General features: G+C 41.8%; 1 protein-coding gene across 1 annotated transcript in view; it reads right to left on the bottom strand.

Annotated features, from left to right (window-relative positions):
* The window catches only part of MYH11 (myosin, heavy chain 11, smooth muscle), a 55,570-nt gene extending 44,245 nt beyond the window's left edge, over window positions 1-11,325 (bottom strand). Inside the window, 2 exon segments of the mRNA XM_010285388.1 lie at window positions 6,452-6,608; window positions 10,984-11,325. Coding sequence (XP_010283690.1) covers window positions 6,452-6,608; window positions 10,984-11,325 — 499 coding nt within the window.
* Window positions 11,326-12,515: the final 1,190 nt, after the last annotated feature.

Genomic DNA, 12,515 nt, shown 5'->3' with positions numbered 1-12,515 from the left:
GCATGAGTGCATGCGTAGGGGCAGCTTTGCTGAAATGTAAGTGGAGAAGAAGGATTAGGAAGGTCAGAAGTTGCACTAAGGGCCCTCTGGGATAGAGAACAGTCTGTGCAAGCCAAGCCTGAGTTACTGAATTTCTTTGGACTCAATCAGCCCAGCCCCTCATGCAAGTACAGGAAACAAATCCTGCTGAAATGGGAATAAGAGGGAAATGGAGGGAACGAGGGTCTTTGGGTCTGGAAGGACTCAAACTGGAGGCAAGGACTGCTGAGTGGTTGTTGGCTCTCAAGGATGCCTTCTGATGAAGCAGCACTTTGTGACTCTGACCGATAGCAACATACTTGAGGACTATTGGGGGTTCTTGGAAGGAAAATAAAAATTATTTACTTTCTTTCAACTTTCTCTTGTAGTCTGAAAGGCTTCCAGGATTGGACCTGTGCGATTTGCCTGTTCCATGTAGCTGAATGACCCCATGGCATTCTTGCAAGCTTCTCTCTTGGTCACTGGACTTACACCCTCCTAACTTCCCTTGTGTTTGGCAGGCATATGAAGTCTTGAAGCTTTCAGCCCTGCATTGCTGAACTGTGCAGCCTGTCCTGCAACACCTCATGCTGACAAACTGTCCTGTGCACATTCATGGGGGGAGAATTCCAGATGTCAGTCTATTTCCTTCAGCAGTTTTAACGAATTGCAAAGGTAAGGATGAAATGTATCAGGAAGTCTAATCCTATTCTGTTACTACTTGAGCTGCCGATACTGGTCTCATGCACTTTCGAGGGCTCGCCCATTCAATTGCTCCTATTTCTGGAATATTTTATTCTATGTAGAAAGGACCGTACCCTATTTTGGGAGTCTGCAAATTTATGTACATAGATCTATCAGAAGAGAATGACTTGCATGAATAAACTCCTTAAGCATAATTCCTGGGGCTTAAAAAGTAACAAAATATGTCTTCTGGCTTCCAATAACTTTATGGTTAATATCTTTTTAAAAAATTTGACACTACCTGGAAGACTGTGTCCAACCCCTGTATGTCTGTATTAGATGTTTGGGATATTTTTTTATTTTCTTCTCAATTCTTAATGGCATAGAGATCTACATTTGCATTCTAAAAGGGCCAGCTTTCTTAAACACGCAGTTGACACTTTTTTACTGGAGTCTGCTTAGCTTTTTCACTAGACACCTCCAGATTGCTTGTAAGAATCATGTCCCTCTGTTCTTGATAGACCAGCTAGCTCTGCTTAATCACAAACAAAATCAGATGGTTTATCACAATGAAGCAGCAAGTTGGCAGCTTTACCATAAAAGGAAAAAACAGACTGAAGCCATGTTCCAACACTCACTTACTGCTTCTTTACATTTGTTAGTAACTACCTAAAGGGAACATTTCTGTACAGCCCTGCGGAGGACACAGTAAACAGATGGCTTTTCATAGCAGCCTCCTTTCCTAAAATCTTGGGAACTGTGTTTCCCCCCCATACCTCCCAGCAACTACCATGTTGTTTGTTTTTTCCATTTTTAACTCCAGCTTGAATAAAAACAGCTTTGCAGAAAATAGATAAACTTCTTGAATCTGCAGAAAGCTGTAATAGAACTTATCTGTGATGATTTATTGCCAGAACACTTAATATAAGCCTCATCATCCACATTAAAACGTTATATCTATGACTACTGCTACATAACCTGACTTTTCACATTTGTATTGTTTATCGCTTATTTGCTGTTTGCTGCAAGGAGGGAAGATGGCAGAAGGCAGCAGAATTACTCATCCTTAGTGGACCGGTGTCTCGGCTCCATCATCACTGGAAGCTGGCAGTGCTGTAGAAAGAAGTCATACAGCCACCTCCAGTTCCTCTTCCCTGGCCTGCAGTGCCCTCTCCTTGCTGCTGCAACCAGCATTCATGCAGCCACGCCGTGTGCCAGGCAGGGGTGACCCACCTTAAAACTAATTCAGCAAAAAGGAAGGGGTGGTTTTCACATGGAGCACTTTTGCATCATGACTGCGTGAAGACTGGTGCTGGCAACGCAAGAGTTGGAACAAGAGACTCGAGCCCTTCGTATGGCAGCTGTGCCACTGCGGAGCTACTTTATCCAAAACACCGGAGAGAGGGATGGGTGCAGAAGCACAGGGTGGGTTTTTTATGAGTGCAGTCTCAAGTATAGTAGTAGTCATCTAGCTTGTCTGTAAAGACAACCAGTAGAGCTCAGTTCAGTGTAGCTCCTGGGGACAGATACACACACAAAATGCTCTTATGGTATATTATATTCTCTTAATCTTTTAGATTAAAGAAAACTAAAGTGGATAAAGTTCATTCTTGTTCTGGCTGGAAATGAGCATCAGTGACCGCCTGGACAATAATCATACTGTTTAGTGATGTGGTAATCAGTAGATTCAACAAGCACCTCAGTTTGAGCATGAGACAGCACGACAGTAATTTGTAAAACTGTTCTGGATGTTCAGAACCACTTGAAACAAGTGGAAATTTTATCTCTGCCCAGCCAACATCTCTGTTAATTCCCGTGTCCTGTGAGATGTCAGCTTTTCTGCATATTTGGAAGAAAGTCCAATTATCTGATTTCTGTTAACCATAGCTAAGTGTTATCACCAGAACAACTTTGATAGGACTTAAACATCATTCCTAATTAATACAATAACCAAGGAAGTCTCTAAAGCAGAGGAGGAGTGCAGTGTGCACAGCTCATGTTTTTTTGCTGGATGTTTGTGCCAACAGAGGAGAAGGTGAGAATGTGAAGGGCTGTGATTCCCAGATGACGAGCCTGCAACGGGACCGGCAATCTGCAGACACTGAGGCTTGATTCACTGAAAGATAAAGGTTTCCCGAGACATTTGAAAAAGCTGATTGCTCTTGGCCAAGTGGCCCCGGTCATGAAGTACCAGAATGTAATTCTTCAGTCTCATGAGTCTAGGATGTATTTTACTTTGGCAAGAAGAAACTATGCAAGTTTCCCAGATAAGGAGCAATACTGAAATTTCACAAGGAAAACATTCAGTGCCCTGATCCATGTTTATGAGTAAGAATTTTTGTTTATATTCCATTTGCAAATATGCTTACAAAAAACTATGAAGCTGTCTATGTCTATACTTGTTGCGTGCACACACACACACAATCATGTTGACACCCACTTTCACGACTCCAATGTGAATATAATTTGGCTGAATAACTAGAGTTATTTTGAGGTTTGGTTTAGTTCTATGCACAAAACATGAGTACGTTTTTACAAACAAAAGCACAGCTTTAAAACCAGCTGGGGCCCTCTTCAGAGATGGAGAGACTCCAAAATGGCATGTGCAAGTAAATAAGCAACTAAAGCGTGGGTGTCCTGGGCTTGTGATGCAAGCTCTTGTGGGACCACTCTCCCGCTGCTGTGCCAGCTGTGTGTGGTTAGGATGGGAGGCGGTGAAAGAGCATTCTCTTAAAGGTTCAACTGGTGATCTATTCCCTCCTCTTTTCTTTCTACTTGCTCTCCGCCTCCTCTCTGCTGTCACAAAGAATTCTTTGCAAAGGGGGCACATGAATAACGAGGTGTAAAGCTTCCCCAAGAGTTGGTGGGGCCATGAAATTATGAGCACCAAAAAAGTGAACAGAAAGAAGCATGCACTCTTGTTATCTCCTCCCAACACCCAGCCTGGGAGTCACAGCTGAACCCAGGCTGTTCTAGGTACACTTAACGACGACAGCAAAGGGCAGGCCAGCTCCAGTGGCTTCACTGCTGCTTGGGAGAGCATGTTAGGAAGGACAGGAGACAGTCAGAGGGAGGAAGAGTGAAAGAGGTCCTTATGCTGCTGGGATGAGGCTCATCTATGCTGATACTAGTTTCATGTTAAGCAGAAAACTCATCTACCGTCAGGCCAAAACAATTTTCCTGTTTCAGCATAGGCTGTAGTAGTATGGTTTTTTCTCTTTCCTGCAGATAGCTTGTAGCCTTTTCCTAGTTGTTTTTCCCCATGCCATTTTTAGGGACAAGTAGCAGTATTCTGCATAGCTGAATGAGAAAACTGCTAATGACCTGCAGGAGCCAGAAGCTTCTTGCAGAGCTCCCCTGCAAAGCCTGCTGCTTAAATAAAGGATCTGAGGCAAGAAGATTGTTCTGACTTCAGGGCTTGCTCGGAGTTTTGGACAGTGCTGGAAGCAGAGTACAGAGTTAAAGAGATGATCTGGAAGATAGATACATGATCCGTGGCTTACCGGGATGAGCTTATGCCAAGTAAGTTTCTTGTAACGGTAGTTACATCAAAAATTGTATTTACTAACTCATGTTATTTTAAAAGCACCTGCCCCCTCAGTCCTAGACATACTTTATACGCCTATCTTCATGAATAATTCTGCTGTTACGCTATGGAGGAAGGTCTGTTTTCAGGATGTCTTTTATCGTTGCTTTATTGATCCTCCTCTCTGCTGCACTGTAGCTCTGCTTTCTGGGATGCACTCAGATAAAGGAACTGAAATAGCTCCAGAAAAGAAATGCTACATAAACCATAGGAAGAAAAAAGGTTGATGTTGTAAAGTAGATTCCTAGTTCTCTGGGTTTAGAGTTGAATTAACTATATTTCAAACACTCATATCTGAAAATGTAACATTCTGAAGTCAGGAACCTAAGTTATAGTTAGGTAATCAACTTAAGTATAATCTTCGCTGTTACGCTATGGAGGAAGGTCTGTTTTCAGGATGTCTTTTATCGTTGCTTTATTGATCCTCCTCTCTGCTGCACTGTAGCTCTGCTTTCTGGGATGCACTCAGATAAAGGAACTGAAATAGCTCCAGAAAAGAAATGCTACATAAACCATAGGAAGAAAAAAGGTTGATGTTGTAAAGTAGATTCCTAGTTCTCTGGGTTTAGAGTTGAATTAACTATATTTCAAACACTCTTATATCTGAAAATGTAACATTCTAAAGTCAGGAACCTAAGTTATAATTAGGTAATCAACTTAAGTAAGTAAATAATCTTCAAAAGTTCTAAGGATTTGTTATCTGGATTATTTTGTTAGCCTTACAGTTAGTACATATGAGTACTCAGGCTTTTTTTGGGGGAAAAGACCTGTTTTGATGCCTTTGATACAGTCACCAGTGGTATGTGTGTATGTGTATATATACAAACATATTGCTTGTACCAAAATGACAGGGCTTATGATTGGTATTTTCAGTCAGTAGAAATCTGCCTGGGGTTGGGCAATTGTACTTCCTGTGGATTCAATCGCCTGGCACACACATATAAGATGATCTTTTTTCATTGTGGGGAGGGACTTTGTCTAGTCTAAATCTTGGTTTAGAAAATAGCAATTAACTATGATATGCCAAACTGACTCCTAACTTCTAGTAGATTCATCAGATTTGTGTTTCAAGCAGGACAAGTACAGGAGTACTGCAGTCCTTGTGATTACGATGTGCTGTGCAGCAGGAGAAATCCTGTGTAAATTCATTTGCGTTGTCAGATAAAGTGCGCAGTGGTTTTGAATGGATTAGTTTCTCAGCAATAATCACTGTTCTGTGTATGTTTGTAAATAGTGCAAAGAAATCAATACTAATCTAGCTGATAAACTGAGATTTTGAGATGCTGTTTATTGTTTTCACCAGTCAGATTTTAAGCTCCAACTGGGAAGCCCTAAACTTTTGGGCCAAGCCTGTGAACCTTGCTGAGCCACAGTTACAGGCCAGAATTTCTGCAGGATCGGGCTCCTAATGAGGGCATTTAAATTTAAAACCGTTTTGTAGAGTGCTGGTTTCCTGGAGCACCCAGGGTCGCAGCAAGACGGCAACTGCTTGTGTCCCTGTAGTTTGTTGGTGTTGCAGCCTCATACGTGCATCACTAGAGCTTTTTCATCCCTAAATTATGATTTTTCCTTAGAGCAAACCCCCCTTGGTCTGTCAGTAGTGACTGCAGAAGGAGAGCACTGTGAATTTTGAAGGTTTTGTTTACACCGTTTGGGACCTGACTGCTTTCCCATTGCTGCTCCTTGCCTTTATTGTTAGAAAACAAAGCACATCTCAACTCAGGGCTCCAAAGCATTAGACTGTAATGAAAGTAGCCCCAAAACATTATGTGAATTTGCTTTGCTAGGGGAGAGAGAGAAGAAGGAGCAACGCTGACAGATCCAGCAGCGCTAGCAGCTAACTTTGGAATAGTCCCCACTGGTGGAGAGGGAGCATTTTCCATGCCCGTATTTGCCAAAACTATTTGCTTGACTTTGAAACCTTCCCACATGCCTCGACACAGATGGGTAAAAGGATTGTTTTTCCTTTTTGAGTCACAGTGTTTGTGGACTGCCGTTCCTGCCAAAGAATTCCTCTGAAACTTCTAGAAAGCCCATGTCGCCCTCCATAACAGATCTTTTCTGGCTGTGGCTCTTGCAGGAGCACATGTGGGGTTATAAGGTGTTTTCTTCCATGTTAGTGGGCAGCGATTTCTAACAACTGCAGCATTAGACTTTGCCTACCTTGCAGCATGCTCCTGTAGGCTGTGTCCGCGATAGCATAGATGTGGGGCGGCATCTCGTGCCTCTTCTTTCCCTTGTACATGTCGATAATCTTCTCTGAATAAATGGGCAGCTGTTTGTATGGATTTATCACAACGCAGAAGAGACCTGAATAAGTCTGTAAGGAAAGTCAAATTAAAACTGGAATTAATATCGTGTGCTATGTCTAGTCTAGGAACCACAGACATCAGCTGCATTGAACTAACAGGATTTTAGCAAATAATGCTCTTTTGTGTTCTGCCTAGTGTAACAAATGAAGCAGCCATTTCTGAATGTACATGTATGGGTGGTTTCCAAATGCACAATATTATTTCTAATAAGCAAACTGATAGAAAGTATGTGAATTTAGCAATCTGTAGAAACACCATGGTCTGATGTTAGAGCTTCTTGACTTCAGTTCTTTTCAGTACGTAGTGAATTGCCCTTATGTGTGATGATGTAACAACTGTAGTAATTCATAATATTTCTTTATATGTGTATTTTCATACCAGAGTATGTCATCTGCTCAGGTAGGTGTCAAATTCTGTAAACTGAAATCCAATGTAAGGAGCTTGGATTGATGCTAGAAGAAGTTTTTTTTAAAAAAGATTATATGGACACCATATAACAATGATGATTGATGAGAGTCCTTGAAAAAAAATCACTCAAGCTCCAAATAGTTGTCTTAACAGAATAGTCATGCCCTCACAATGTGACTATTTCTGTAAGATATTAAAGGAAAAACGTGGTTTCTGTTTAATGAAGGTATTCATTTAAAAATATACACGTAGACAACCGAGAACACTGGTTACCAGCTGATAGCTGTTCATCCAGGTTTTGTTAGTTTTTTTTTTAATTTTTCCCTCCTTTCAGAATATTCCAGGTATTGAACTGGAGCAGAAATAGTAGCATATGATAATAGATGGTGAGCCATATTTCACAAACAGTTACTGAAAGTAAGCAATTGACTAGAGTTTTTCATTTAAAAAAAAAATTAAAACCCCAAAATAAAGAAATTACAAATGTATGAGTTTATAATTGCAGGGATATTGTGATATTTAAGCTGGCCTATGGCTCTGTGTTTGTTGTGTGTTTTGTTTTTTCTTTTTAAACTGGCATGGTTTTAAAACTCTGAAATAATGAAATTGTCCTCTTTCTGACTTAGGCATAACTGGTTTTGCATTTTTTTTTTTTAATTGCTGTGCTGCATGAACAAGTGCTTTGTGGCCTGCAGCTGCTGCCATGCCTTAATCCCGGGGCTGTGTCCAAGGATGGCTCAAGCTCCGTTCCCCCGTAGGAAGCACTGCAGCGCGGGACTGTAAAATGGCATCTGGGAGCCTTGGCTCTGGGCGCAGGGATTTCCCTTTCCTGACCATAATAGGAAATGGCACAACACCGTCTCGGCACAGCCCGAGCACTTTATATGGTATTCGGCAAACGCGGCGAGAGCATCCCGCAGCGAGGAGCAGGTTGGGTGCTCCGTGCTGGGCGGAACGTCTGGGGTGCTCTGGGTGGTGATGAAGACCTCTCCTACTGTTTCAGGTTGTGGCTGCATCGCCATAGTCTCAAGTCAGGTAACAAGAAAATCAAGCTCTTCGCCAGTTCTCGTATCCCCAAGCTAAAACCCTTAATGTGGAAGGTAGATATTACCGTGCTGGATTTTCATTGATGCTGGAGTTCAGAATGAAATACTGTGCTAATCATGTCAAAATGAACTTTAGTGCTGCTGGGATAATACACTTGAAAAGTGACTTTTTTTTTTTAATCCTAGAATGACCACCAAGGCCCTTAAGGAAAGCATAGCAAGGCCTTTTGGCAGTAGAAACAGATCTACTGTATGCATTCAACTAATCATTCCCAAACAAGTAAAATAATAGGAGCGTAAACTTCCAATTCAGGAAATTATTTAGGCCTCACTTCCCTGAGATTTCTAGGGATTTGCCTGACTTGCCACATGCAGGGCTCTTTGCACAGCCAGGCATACAGTAACACACCTTTGAAAAGCTAACTTCGAGGCACAAGCAGCGGGGTGTTAAGGCAGGGCAAAAGCCTGAGCTGATGAAGTCCAGGCATCCCCGTTTCTAACTGAACTGAGACTGATACCTTCTCTCACCTCAGGGAAGTTGACCTAGACCTCTTGGTTGCACTGCTTATAGTTCAAGGTATCTGCTTTGCAAGGATTTGAGGAAACCAGATTTAATGTATGTGATGTTTGGAAGGTAGGCGAGCCAGCTGGCTAAACGTGTGATTGAAAGGGGGGGTTTGAAGTTTTTGTGCCTTAAATACTTCTCCCTGGGGTATGGCCAGCCCAGAGAGGGGGGACCCCCAGCCGTATCTCTCCCTAGAGGGTCTGGAGGCAGAACATGGTTTGAAGTATCTTAGGGACAGTGTCCACACAAGCGCTGAGCTTGTGTGTCCCTTGGACAGCCACTGCTGATGGGTTTTTAAGAGGCTGGCACAAATACACATATCTATGTTGTAAATGCCCAGGTTTGGGCAGAAGAATCCCGCCTCTGCTTCCAGCGTGCATATATGGTTTTCTGTATTTAAGAAGGCATTTTGCACTGTTAGGTGAAGACTGAATTAGTAGTGCCTATGAATACAGGCACAAGAAACTTGATTCTACTTGCAAGTCCACTGAAGTTGCATTGCTATTTTATTGATCTTTATTTTTTTTTTGTCTAATTTGTGTGTGGACAAGGCAGATTCTGTTTGTTCTGAGCAATGTGAAACATGAGTTAGTGGCAATATGCCCTTTCTTAATTATCTGTGATGAAGGAAAAGGCCAGGGTGTTTTTCCAGTGTACAGTCACTCTGTGAATTTCTTCACAGAATCTTTTTATTTAATCATATTTAATTTAAATGCAAGCGGCAGATTATTTTTTTTCAGCTAGGTTGACTTTTTTCTTCAGCAGAATTGGGACTCCCCACTTGCGTGAGTTACGCTCTAAAGGGGAAGATGTTAACGTCCTGATCTTTTGTATGCATGGGACTCCAAGGGCGGCCATGTAGGCATTGCATGGCAAAGCCAGGAGACGGTGGTTTGCGGTTAGTTTTGCCTATCTTTTTAAAAGGTATGACAGTATCTAGTAGGGCAGCACTCTAAGGCTGGACAGTTTTAAGCAGGTTTTAGTTACTGGAAATACTAATAACTTGTTGCAACACAACTCAACGTATTTTATTTATAACTGTTAATTTACCACCATCTTAGTCTACTTTCTTGTGAAAGAAAACTTAATTTCAGATATACTTCTCTTTTTTTCTCCATGAACAATTTTTTAATTTCTAGTTGCATTATCCACTTTTGGAAATTAATTTCCTCTTACTGTAGAAAGTGAAAGGTCCATATGTTCACCTGCAAACTTAAAATCCAATAAACTCAAATACTGAAAAGATGGAAAGTCTAGCTTCTTCCAGGAATCTCAGTGATGTGCATTTTAGTACATTCCTGAATGAAAGATCTTAAGTTATGCATAAAAATGAAATAGTTCCTTTGTTGTACTATATAACTATCTTATTTTCTGCTTCATTTCCTGCTTTCCAATTTAGCATTCCTCATATTAGCAATGAAAGCTCTACTCCTGCTTCTAAAACCTTGTTACTTAAGCTTTGTACTTCCACTCATCATGGTCTGTCATAAACTGAAACTGCAGATTCCCTATGCTGTGCTATAGAAGAGTATCCTCCTTGTAGGATCAGAGATAACACCTAAGTTCCACGGAAACTTTCTGTGCTTTCTTACTGCGCAGTTTGCTAACTGTTGATGCAAATAAATTACAGGGTTATTAATGTCAAAATATGCTTGTGTTACGATACCTGTGTGGACTGGAAGACAGAACAATCTTGTCCCTAATTCAAATGAACATAGAGGAGATCATAATTTGTCCAGGCTTGTCTGATCTGTGAATTGCCCAATGGGGGTGGGAAGGGGGGGCGAGTTTTAGTGGATGCATGACTTCAGTAATGCACTGGAGCATATGAGTGTTCTCCCTTGAATTCCAGTGGGTTTATTCATTTATTCAAACGTAAGGTTTTACTCCAGCACCCACCAAACCAGAACTTGTCAGCTGCCTTTCAGTGGGAGTTTTGCTTGAGAAACCGCGTGATTTGGCTTTTCCATATGTTCTTTTTGCAAGTTACTGGAAAGTTGTTCAGGTTTACACTGAAGTAATTTAAAAGTCCCTATTGAATTATTTCTTTATTTCAAAGCGGCAGCGCTGAGGTGTTGCTCAGCTATCAAGAGTACTTTCCAAGCCAATAATATCCTTTGGGGAAGAAACCTTCATGTGTTTTCATTTAGTTAAGTAAAGAAGCAATTATTAAAGGAGGAGGAGGGAGTAAGGTGACCTAAGTAAGTTTTTGGTTTGGGATGCCACTGCTGAGGGGTGAGTACTTGCACGGCAGTGTTACATGCAAGGGCTGTATCCCTGACAGTGGGTGGCATCCACCTTATTCGTGATGGGACATGGTAGCATGCAACAGGAAATGCCATGTGCATGTCTGATTCTACTTACATAAATTAAACCTGAGAAGTATCTCTCCCTTAGATTGTGCAGCACTGAAGCTTCATTGAGGCAAGTCAGCTCTGCCATGTCCTCCACTTTAGAGAATTTTGGAGGGTTCATCTTCTGGATGTCATCTTTGCTCAGTGTCACTTTCTTTCCATTTTCTGCCAGTTCAACTGTCACTTCATCCCCTTTCTCTTCCTTGATACTTGCTGCTTCAAATCCATGTTTCTCTGATGGAATCCAAACCAGTCTCTTTGCTGACCAGTCAGCCTGGGCAAGTGGGTTGTTAATGTAGTTTTTGTCCACAAAGAGGAATTTCTCATCATCACTGAGAGCTTTTTGAGCCATTTTGAGTCAGTAGACACCTGTTGAGGAAGCAAAATATTCTGCTTTAAAGGAAGGCAAATGTGGAGGCATTCCAGGCAAAATGCATCTGTCAAATCTGTGCCACGCAGTAGGTCCAAAGCACTATAGGTCCTGTGTCACATCTTATGCTGCCATGCGGTTCTTTTTGGGTGCCAGCATAAATACCTTAGGGTATCTGTGTTTTGGATTCCCATTCCTTTGTTACTGTGTCTGAAATCACCTAAATCAACAGCTTCATGGCACTAAAACAAATGAGCACTCCTGGGCTTATTACTTTATTATGTTTGTGGTATACTGAAAATCAAAGTAAGGCACAACTAATGTCTGTGCAATAAGACTGTCAGGACTGCACCAAGACTCCCAGCCGAACGGCTTCCTGCAGCCTCATCTCTTGCCCATCGCAAAGTTAATTGAATTCAGATACATACAAAATTTCTCATTACCAAAATACTGTTGGGTGCACACTGAAATACCAGTGCAATAATGAAATAATTAGTAGGAGAACAGTTCCCAGGCTATGTTCCAGAAAGGGCAGAAATTAACTTTTTTTGCTTAGGACTATTTCCAATCACTCTAATACCATTTCATCTGGAGAAGAGTAAGATTAAGAAAAGGTCAAAAGAAAAAATGGGGAAAAAACCCACATTGTTTTCAGTACTGCTGCTGAAGGAGAAGTAATTTAGAGTTACTACCTTTTCATGGTTCAGACAGTGCAAGCTGATAATTTAAATGTCCACTGCATGAGAGAGAGAAGAAATAAAACAAGCCTGGAAATTGCATCAACTATTATCTAATCTGAACCACGATGCTCAAATTGGAAGGATGATCCATCTGTGTCACGCAGTCGCACGTGGATAAAACAGCATTGTGCAGTTGCACTCGGATAAAGCAGGTGGATATATCGGCTCTGGAGGTGAGAGCAGTGGGAGGGTTTTGGCTGCTTTGCACCGTGTTTGAGAGGGAGGAAGCAGCTGCTTTCCTGCTCTGGCAGGTTAGGATGTAGCTGCAAGAGCTTTGCTGATAATGCTGGAGCTTTTCGAAGTGTTCTGCTCTGTCGTGTGGGACACACGGCCCCGAGGAAAGGGGTAAACAGAGGACACGTGGTTTAACACAGGGCAGGAAACCTGCCATGCAGTGGAGCAGAGAGGGGTGCCGGGGAGGAGCTGGAGCGG

This window comes from Phaethon lepturus, unplaced genomic scaffold (genome assembly GCF_000687285.1).
Source record: "Phaethon lepturus isolate BGI_N335 unplaced genomic scaffold, ASM68728v1 scaffold11444, whole genome shotgun sequence".
NCBI classification, from domain to species: domain Eukaryota; kingdom Metazoa; phylum Chordata; class Aves; order Phaethontiformes; family Phaethontidae; genus Phaethon; species Phaethon lepturus.
Note: the sequence above shows the minus strand (reverse complement) of the source record. Positions and strands in the feature narration are given on the sequence as shown.